Raw genomic sequence first — 10,626 nt, 5'->3', positions numbered from 1 at the left:
ACTCTTTATAGAGAAGGTGCAGTCTTCGCATTGGCAGACGTACTTGAAAAGTACAAGACCGATATTACTGCCATACAGGAAATACGATGGATTGGGAAAGGCGTCACAGCAACACCTAAAGGTGACGCACTGTATTATAGCTGCCATGACGTAAAGCATGAGTTTGGTTGCGGAGTTAGTCGGAGACTAAAACATCTGGTATCCAGCTTCACTCCAGTGAATGAAAGACTTGCTGCAATTCGAATAAAAGCTAAATTCTTCAACATCAGCTTTATTTGCGCTCATGCTCCCACTGAAGAAAAGGACGAACAGACCAAAGATATATTTTACGAGCGCTTAGAAGAAACATATGACCGTTGCCCTGTCCATGACATTAAAATCGTTCTAGGCGATTTTAATGCCAAAATTGGAATGGAGAATATCTTTGGCCCAACAGTCGGGAAATTCAGCCTCCACAGTGAAACATCTGACAATGGTATGAGGCTGATAGACTTTGCAGCTGCAAAAAACATGTTATAAAAAAACATATAAAAATGTCGGAAAAATGTAAAGAAAAATTTGAAGAAGATGTTATTTTCGATAGAATTGGTATGGTGGGTAATGAAATGTTTGTGAAAATAAAAATTTTAAAAATAGATTGGATAGAAGGCGCTAAGAAACGATTAGCTTCTAGGCTATTCGCGAAAGACCACTACTTACTTGAAAGAAAGGCGAAAATGTTTTCCTTTTTTAAGTTCATAATCATGACATTTGACAAAAGACAACTGATTTTCATATTGAAATTTCAGTTTGAATTTGTGCATTAAAAATGGGGATAATGTTCAAATTAATTTGAAATGAGGCTGTTAATGCAAATTAAGACTGCCGTCCATGGTAGAACAAATACAAGGTAAAGTTAATACTACAACAAATACAACTCGAACAACAACCACAAAGGAATTTGTTTTTGTTTGTAAACCTTAGTGTCAACGTAAATGTAAACAAAACAAGGAAATGTCTATAAATTATTGGAATTTAAAAAACTAATATTTTTTCACATTTGATTGAATATTTTGGAAAACATGAATGAAAACTCGTTAGATTTTCAATTTGAATGTTTCCATATCATTCCACTAAATGCATCATTTCTCGCAGAAAGTAGAATACTTGCAAAAATGTTTCGGGTCGCTGGTAATTCATTGAAAAAAGAGAAGATGTTTCAATCATTTGCTTTTGAAAACAAAAAAGCACATGTTTATTAGGGCTTTATTCTTTTCAAGTTTAACAAAATACCACACATATTAACAAATATTGTACCGCCTCTATAAGCGATGTTTTAGTGTGCGGCATGTCGTTCGGATCTGGAGGAGGTTACATGTCAATGATATGAAGCCGTCTTTATGGGAAATAGTTTTTTTTTTCTGATGAATAAATTTGTTCTTCAAAAATATATATCCCTAATATACATCGAACATAGAAATAAATACATAAAATGTCGAATGGAATTTGACACTAACACTACAACCCAGTTCAGTCAGCTGGGTATTGCTGCTACCTTTTCTTGTTCTACCATGACTGCCGTCTGTCTAGGCTATTATTATCATAAAAAAGTTTATACCCCGTTTGCACTCCAGTGGATTAAATTTGACATTTAAAATTTTAATTTCAAATACAGGCGCTCAAAACAAACGATAGTATCGATCCTATCGATATTTTTATAAGAAATATTGAAACTATCGAATTGTGCTACTATCGATAGTTTTCCAGCTCTATGAAGAATTCAAGCAGAGATGGAAGCGAGTCGAGATTTTTGACGGCGACACGCCGCCGCCACTGATTTTTTAAGGGTTCAGCCGCCGCCGATTTAACCCAGATAAAGCCACTGGTCGTTTAAACGCCACAAAATATGGTTGCAAGTCAGTTTTGCTCAAATAATCGGTTACTTGCCGCTGTGGCCGCTCACTTTTGTCAGTCATCATGCAACCACAAAATATTTTGCGGTCGCTGGACTGTTTGACAGTAATCGATAATTCCGAAAAATCGAAAGTCAAGACTGATCGTGTGTACGCTTGGTTTACATTTACGAAATCCACTCGATTTCAACTTTCAATTCCTTTGCATATACACAGCAAAACATTTTGGAAGTTGTGCATGTGGGGTTATGATTTCACAACATCCTACGATGCAGTCCACACGGATTTATGAAAAATGCAATCCGTTAGATACATTTTATAAGCTGTTGCTTTAGAGATCCCTACAAAACAAAAACAGTTGGTTGATCCCAACCCGCCGCTGCCGACATCCTTTCTTCAAAAGAGAAACAAGAGTGTCATGATACAATGATACAAGGTAGTCTTACGCTCACTGCTCACAGGGTTGTATTAGCTTTGACGTCCCTTCATAGTCAAAACGATTTTGACAAACTTTGTATGTATATGTTAAAACATACATACCTATGTCAGTTTTATTTACATCTCAAATTCAAAACTTTTTTAAATTAAATTAAAAATTTTAAATTTTCAGACAATAATATTTTAAATTTTCGAAGACATGGCATTTTCACAGCCCATATTCGGAGATTTGCGTGTTTCTAGTTTCTTTGATGCTGGTGAGACCTGTTCCACACAAACGTTCAAAAATCCAAAATAAAACCAGTTCAAAATGAAGAGGCGAAGAGGAGGCGCTTTCCCTAGGGGAAAGTCTTAAAACTCCGACCGAATGCCGGGGACTTACAAAAAACTTACAATTAGAAAATATTTTCAGAGTGTCGTAGCTAAAGGAAAGAAATTCCTTGTTCTTTTCATATATTGTCACTGTAGAAGGAACCTGATTTAATTGCCATGGCTTAACTATTTTTAATTTGTTACTCCTTTCAGTGAAACAACTATCCAATATTCCAAGCTCAAACTGCAAATTTCACATAGCCCATATTGAAGCACTACAACAATTTGTCCCGTTCTAAGGTGTTAAACTCATTCCCAGACTTTGTGAATAGCAATTAAAATGGACTTCGATGAGGAAAAGGATTTTCAGGCTTCCCTTAAAGTGGAATCAGTCCAAGAACTGATGGCCCAACGAAAAGAACTAGAAAGGGAGATACACAATTACGAAGGTGATGATCCGCTTAGTGCATGGTACAATTATATTGAATGGATTGTCTGTCTTGTTTTGAAAGTGATGAAAATACTATCAAGATCGTCGTATGATAAAACTGTGCATTAAATATGTAAGTACATTTTAATATTGAGCAAGACTTAATATATATGTATGTGTGTGTAATAATGTTTTTGTAAAACATTTTCAGATTGATAATCACAAAGATCCAGCTGAATGTTATCAACAATTATTTAATGCTGGTATTGGTACAATGGTATCGGACTTTTATATCGCATGGGCATATTGTTATGATTTGTTAATAATTCCCGTAAAGCGGATGAAATATTTCGTCGTGGTATTGCTTGTCGTGCTCAGCCACTGGAGGAACTTCAGGAGGCTCACCAACATTTTGATTTTACTGTCGCCCAACGTTTAATGTACAAGAATTACGATAATGTTCAAGAGGAGACAAATCGTCAAATACAGGAACGTCGTCAGGCGCTGTCATCCCTGAGAGGTCATCGTCGTAGGCAAATAGTTGGTAGTATGCGCACTGGAGCGGCTGTTAAGAGTCATGCACAAGGAACTATTAGAGTAAGTATTTTTTTTATGAAGGTCATGCTATGGATTATTTATAACATTTCTACATTTGTAGACCGAGACCACAAAATCCCATGATCGCAGTAATGTACGTGTACAAGTTTTCAAGGATGAAAATGCAGCCCCCAATTTGGCAATCACAAAACCAGCAACCGAAGCGGCCGCCAATACTACAGCTAAAGATGATGGGAAATTTGTTGTGCAATCAATAATAGACGCCAAACGTGAACAAGAAATTCTCAAAGAACCTGGACCCTGGAATAAACCACATGTGAAGGGCAAACACTAGGCCCACATGATACCTACCCCACAAACGTATAATATGCTATTTATTTAAACTAAGGGATCCGCTCTTAGGACATTTATCTTTACTGCACCTTTTATTGTTTTTTATAGTTACACAAAAGCTTCTAATAAAAAACAAAATACTACATTCTTTGTTACTTTTTAATAATAGCATTCTACAAGAATAAAATCAGTAATGTCATCTTTTTAATATTTTTCCACTCCTTCAGTATAATTCTTCAGGGTAGAAGAGGTTTCCAACTATCCGATTAAGAAACGCATATAAATATCATTTGTCTTTTCTCATTTCGTCGAAAAAGATTACAGAGGTAAGTCTGAACTACCAGGTCGGTTGTTATTGTTGCAACGTATGGGTTCGTTCTTATATTATTTCAGTTATCAGGTTCTGATTCCTCTATATCCAGGCTCAAAAAGTCTGCAACCTGGACTGATTGCATCCATAGATAATCAGGAGACGGGTGAGTGGGGTTAGCTGGGAATCCAAACAAATGCAGCGTGTCGTGTGATTCCAATCGACATGGATATATGGCATCAATTCGGGCCCCATACGAGTTAAGACTGCTGCATCGTACGGACCTTAACTTGTTTAAAACTTCTTTTTGTTTTTGCATTGTCAGCTGGCATCTTTCTGCTGCGATAGATGGGGGTGATCACTAAATACGGTAGAACTGCACTAAGCTTGTCATGATAGACATTTAACCTACCACACATGTCATCGACAATAGGACCCGTCGCCAACATAGGACTTAATCCGCATACATTACGATCTCTATGCCGCCTCTATGTTCCAAACACAATTTCTGCAACAAGTTTCGATGGTAGCACTTGCGTATATGTATATTACACGGATATGCAATGTTACTTCAATATATTTAAGGGTGATGTGGTACTTGACCGGCTTGAAATAAGAAAGAAGGGAAGCATATTTTTTGAAACAGATTATTATCACATATTTACAAACCACTTTAAGTCACCAAAGGCTTCGCAAATGAAATTTGCACTGTTCAAAATCCAACCAACAAGTTTACCCGTCAACATTCATGATTTCAATGCCGGGGATGTACAAACATGGGGAATACAAACAACAGCACGACCAATATTCAGCAGAGGTTTAGTTATCTATAATAATCAGACACATTCAATACATAATTATATACCAATTTATCTTCGTTCCAACAAAAAAACTTACAGGCTTGCTCGCTGACACCATGATTGTTACGGAGCATTAATTGGCAGATATTGTTAACGACTTCAGGATGGTACACATTGCTGGCAATAAAATGTTATTTTTCTTATCAGTTACACAGAATTTCAACATACCCAAATGGACCGCGATGTCCGTTTCTTATTTTTTCACATTGCTTACGCTTTTGACTAGAATTTTTCCCAAAATTAAGAAAATCTTTAATATGCACAAAATTTCAATATAATGTAAACAAACAATATTTTGTTATTGTTGTCATTGACATACAATAACAACAACTTTCATATTGTTTCGAATACATGGTTGTATTTGGCAGCTCAAGGACGGTTTTTTCAAATGAGATTACCTTGTATCATTGTATCATGCAAGAGTGTATGTATTTCGAAGAATTTGTTATAAAATAAAGAAATAAAAACTTAAGTTGCGAACGTTTTTGCGGTAATTCACGAGACGGAAATTTTTAATGGAGTGGAGTGCAGTTGGATTCCATGTCGAAAGCTGAACTAGTGATGGGATGGCAACATAAAAAACCTTTAGGATGATGAAGCAAATCAGATGCGCTTTGATTAATTGGAGAACGAAGAAAGTAAACTCAAAAGTGATTGAATTTAATGCAAACTGTTTTTTAATTTGTGTTTATATAATAAAGTTCTTTGTATTATTGTTTTACACAAATAATAAATGCATTTTATTTTTTCTGGGATATTTCGCAATGGCTTGCATTTTTATTGCATCTTTAGACTGACTAAAAATGCTATCCGAAGCGTGCCTTTAAATTCAATCCAAAACACTACATCAAAAGCTGTGATTTGGATCGAAAATGGAGTGCATCCTAGCTGTATGCTGTGGATGCAAAATGGAGTGTTGTAAAATTCATAAGTGAATTCATATGAAAATTTTGTTCAGCAGTGCGATTCTCTAACACATTTTTTGAGTTACCGACAAAAATCGGTAAAATTAAAATGCTTATAATTTCGGTAATTAACGATATTTTTCGGTAAGTTTGCGACGAATAAAAAGTGCAAGCTGTGCAAGATTATTCAAACTGTGCAGACTCCACGATTGCTGTATCTAAAAAATATGGAATATCGAAATCTTCATTTCAAAGACATATTACAAACATGAGGAAAAAAGGTCTTCTTAAAAGAAATGTAAGAATAGCAAAAACAGCTCATATTAAAAGAAAGAAGAAAAATACAAATACAGATACAGAAAAATTAAAGGAAGCTGCGCAGGACTACGAGAAAGTTGGTGTCGCAATAAGAGAACTTTGTAATAGATATGCACTAAGTTATTATGCTTTACGTAAATACCTTTTGAAACCGAACAACGGAAAGAGGGTAACATATAGACCAAGGCTCAAAAAAGTTTTTTTTTAATAAAGCAGTGGAAGAATATTTAAATGGAGAAGACGCGGAGCTAGTTGCGTCGAAAAAACAGCCTACTATGAAAAAACGAAAGAAAAGAAAAACAAACACCTCTAAAGTTGACGAACCCCGCAAACGTTTTAAGGACCATGATCTGCGAATCTGCACCTGGAATGTTCGCACTCTTTATAGAGAAGGTGCAGTCTTCGCATTGGCAGACGTACTTGAAAAGTACAAGACCGATATTACTGCCATACAGGAAATACGATGGATTGGGAAAGGCGTCACAGCAACACCTAAAGGTGACGCACTGTATTATAGCTGCCATGACGTAAAGCATGAGTTTGGTTGCGGAGTTAGTCGGAGACTAAAACATCTGGTATCCAGCTTCACTCCAGTGAATGAAAGACTTGCTGCAATTCGAATAAAAGCTAAATTCTTCAACATCAGCTTTATTTGCGCTCATGCTCCCACTGAAGAAAAGGACGAACAGACCAAAGATATATTTTACGAGCGCTTAGAAGAAACATATGACCGTTGCCCTGTCCATGACATTAAAATCGTTCTAGGCGATTTTAATGCCAAAATTGGAATGGAGAATATCTTTGGCCCAACAGTCGGGAAATTCAGCCTCCACAGTGAAACATCTGACAATGGTATGAGGCTGATAGACTTTGCAGCTGCAAAAAACATGGTAGTTAGCAGTACCAGATTTAATCATCTCGATATTCATAGGGGCACCTGGCTGTCTCCAGATCAAAAAACAAGAAACTAAATTGATCATGTTGTGATAGATGGAAGACATTCATCGAGCGTGTTGGATGTACGATCGTTCCGAGGCGCAAACATTGATTCGGACCACTACCTTGTTGCAGCAAAGGTACGCACCCGCTTAAACGTAGGAAACAAAGTACGAACGGACACAACACGAAAGTTCGACATCGGTAAGCTGCAATCACAACAGATAGCCACAGCATATTCCACTCAACTAGCCCAATTGCTTAATCAAAGCGCTCCTCATCCCGATAACATATCAGCGCAATGGCAAAGCATTGCCCACTCCATGCAAACAGCCGCAAAATCCATACTTGGATACCAGAGACCTTCACCAAGGAATCCATGGTATGACCAGGAGTGTCGTGCTGCCACCGAAGAGAAAAATGCGGCATATAGGGCTACTTTACAATCCGTAGCAACGCGTAGCGCACGAGAGAAATACAGGGAGAAAAGGAGAGAGGAGAAACGTCTTTTCCGCAGGAAAAAGGGAGAGATGGAAAAGCGGGAGTGTGAAAAAATCGAGATGTACAGGAGCCAGAATGAAGTCCGAAAATTCTACCAAAGAGTCAAGCATCAAACTGATGGCTTTGGTACAGGTACATCCTCCTGTAAAGACCAGCAAGGTAATTTGGTAACTGATACAGATAGTGTACTCAGCATATGGAAAGAACATTTTTCAAATCTGTTGGTATCCAATAGCAGCGAAGAGGACGAAGATACCACAGTCCCAATCCAAGAAGATGGTATTGAATGTATACCGCCCAGCCAAGATGAGGTAAAGACAGCAATAAATCGGCTGAAGAATAATAAGGCAGCAGGGGCCGATGGCTTACCAGCCGAGCTGTTCAAAACCGGAGGCGACACGCTGATAAGGTGTATTCATCAGCTAGTTAGCACCATCTGGCAGGAAGAACAAGTACCCGACGATTGGAACCTGAGTATCCTGTGCCTTGTCCACAAGAAGGGAGATAAGACTGTATGCTCTAACTATAGGGGCATAAGTCTACTCCCTATTGCCTACAAGATCGTGTCAGGGATATTGTGCGAACGACTAAAGCCTATGGTCAACGAGATAATTGGACCATACCAATGCGGCTTTAGACCTGGCAAGTCCACCATTGACCAGATATTTACCCTGCGGCAAATCCTGGAGAAGACCCAAGAGATGCAGATCGACACATTTCACCTTTTTGTCGATTATAAAGCAGCATTCGACAGCCCGCTGCGTTCAAAGGTATTCCAAGCCATGTCTGAATTTGGTATCCCCGCAAAGCTCATCCGGCTTTGTAAAATGACTTTAACTGACACGAGGTCCTCAGTTAAAATAGGAAAGAACCTCTCCGAAGAGTACCAAAAGAGGTTTCAGACAAGGAGACAGCCTTTCGTGTGACCTTTTCAACATCCTGCTAGAAAAGGTTATACGAGAGGCAAACGTCAAAAGAAGTGGCACAATCTACACCAATAGTCACATGTTACTTGCTTATGCTGATGATATAGACATCATGGGCCGATCAGTAAAAGAAGTAACTGATACCGTTATAAAGGTCAAAGGAGAATCTGCTAAAGTGGGTCTGGCGGTAAACGGTGAGAAGACCAAGTTGATGGTGTCTACGCGCAATGCGTCCATTGAGCTCGGACCGACTGTGGAAGTTAGTTCCTATAATATTGAGGTAGTAAAAGACTTCGTCTACCTCGGCACCTCCGTAAACACAACAAACGACATCAGTTGTGAAATAAAAAGAAGAATTGTATTGGCCAACAGATGCTACTTTGGTTTAAGTAAGCAGTTTAAAAACAAAGCCACATCTCGTCAAACAAAAATAACGCTCTACAAAACACTGATACTACCCGTGCTGATGTATGGCTCCGAAGCCTGGGTACTTGCGCAAGCAGACATGGCAGTGCTTGGTGAGTTTGAGAGAAAAATTCTTCGAAAGATCTACGGACCAATCTGCGTTGACGGTGAATATCGACGTCGCATGAACCACGAGCTGTATCTGCTATACAACGACATCAATATTGTTAAACGTATCGAGATGCAGCGATTGCGTTGGCTAGGCCATATCAAAAGAATGAGCGATGATGAACCCGCTAAAAAGGCGTATAAATACGGACCGCTTGGCGGTGCACGCAGAATTGGCAGGCCAAAGAATAGATGGCGCAAGCAAGTGGATGATGAGATGACAAGGCGCGGTATTCCAGAGTGCGAAGCAACAAATAGAGAGGAATGGAGATCTCTTCTTAGTTCGGCCTATAGAACAAATGTTCTGTAATGGGCCAGCTAAGTAAGTAAGTAAGTAATAGATATAGCAAAGTTTTTTTGAATATTCGAAAAGCTTGAACGAGTCATTGAAAATTGGACTCAACGGATGGACCGTCTGTGACGTAGCCTCGGCCAATATTTGTTAGACATAATCTGCAAAAAATAAATGTCATCGAATATCAAATGATAATAAACATTCCCCATTCAAAATGATTTTTCTGTTTTTTTTTTTTTTTTAAGTAGGAACCTCTTATGCCCGTAATTTCTACGCGTAGTTATCTATGAGTTCATAGATATCCCCCGTGTAAGCAAAGTTTCATGATTTCAATCCATAGGTAACGTTACCGGGTCGAAAACGGCCGTGTTACTTACACCAAGGAATTTCCTGGTTGATCGTTGCCAATGTGTTAAAAATTGTAAAACACTTATATGTGGCAATGTTTTTACGAAATCATGAATGAAAATCACCAATGTTACCACATGTTTCAAAATTTACACGCCTCGGTAAATGGCACGTAGAAATAACCAAACGCGTAGGTAAAGATAACTAATAGGTAGCTACCGGGTAGGTACCTAGGGCTAGAAATTACGGACATTAATGGATCTACATTTACAATTTCCTCAATAAAACCAAAACCAAATTTGAATTATTTAGTGCAAAAAAAACCTGTTTATTTTTTTTATATTTTATTGCTACGCAAACAGTAGGAATATAAGTTTTTGGACTCGGTGACAATAACCACTTTGCTGGACTCAGTTTTTGCAAACTTATTGGAACTAGAATTTAAATATTTCCAAAGTTATGCTTGGTTTACATTCGGTGACGTTTCGTGGATTCGCGCGGAATCTATCAACATTTATCATGATTTTGAATACAAAAATGAAATCATCTCATTTCGTGATTTCAGCGAAATCAACATCGAAATCACAGTACTCATGATATACAAGCCTGTTTTTGCTTAAAGAAGTACCAAAAGTTGCAACACTTTTCACGTATCACAATAAATAAGGTAGATGGCGAATTGCTGCAACAA

The 10,626-nt window shown here is 37.9% G+C and overlaps 1 protein-coding gene and 1 long non-coding RNA gene across 9 annotated transcripts; one reads left to right on the top strand and one right to left on the bottom strand.

Moving 5' to 3' along the window:
• Positions 1 to 1,860: 1,860 nt before the first annotated feature.
• Positions 1,861 to 4,106, top strand: LOC141392983 (uncharacterized). Of its 7 annotated transcripts, XM_073965946.1 has the most exons (5): positions 1,925 to 2,406; positions 2,503 to 2,587; positions 2,856 to 3,205; positions 3,284 to 3,669; positions 3,731 to 4,106. In XM_073965946.1, exons 4-5 carry the CDS (start codon positions 3,511 to 3,513, stop codon positions 3,962 to 3,964), a joined length of 393 nt encoding a protein of 130 aa, XP_073822047.1. In that variant the 5' UTR covers positions 1,925 to 2,406; positions 2,503 to 2,587; positions 2,856 to 3,205; positions 3,284 to 3,510; the 3' UTR covers positions 3,965 to 4,106. The 7 variants fall into 7 exon arrangements, with proteins under 7 accessions (XP_073822043.1, XP_073822047.1, XP_073822048.1 ...); XM_073965947.1 differs by lacking the exon at positions 2,503 to 2,587 and having other exon boundaries at positions 1,925 to 2,328; XM_073965943.1 differs by having other exon boundaries at positions 2,503 to 3,205.
• Positions 4,022 to 5,493, bottom strand: LOC141392984 (uncharacterized). Of its 2 annotated transcripts, XR_012409944.1 has the most exons (4): positions 5,348 to 5,493; positions 5,171 to 5,250; positions 4,943 to 5,100; positions 4,022 to 4,879 (listed from the first exon to the last, which is right to left on the bottom strand). It is a non-coding gene; the product is annotated as an uncharacterized lncRNA (long non-coding RNA). The 2 variants fall into 2 exon arrangements; XR_012409943.1 differs by having other exon boundaries at positions 5,171 to 5,493.
• Between the last annotated feature and the right edge of the window lie 5,133 nt (positions 5,494 to 10,626).

The sequence above is a fragment of the Musca autumnalis genome, unplaced genomic scaffold (genome assembly GCF_047663935.1).
Source record: "Musca autumnalis isolate F117 unplaced genomic scaffold, ASM4766393v1 scaffold_2, whole genome shotgun sequence".
Lineage (NCBI taxonomy): Eukaryota > Metazoa > Arthropoda > Insecta > Diptera > Muscidae > Musca > Musca autumnalis.
This window is presented reverse-complemented; position numbering and strand designations above follow the sequence as displayed.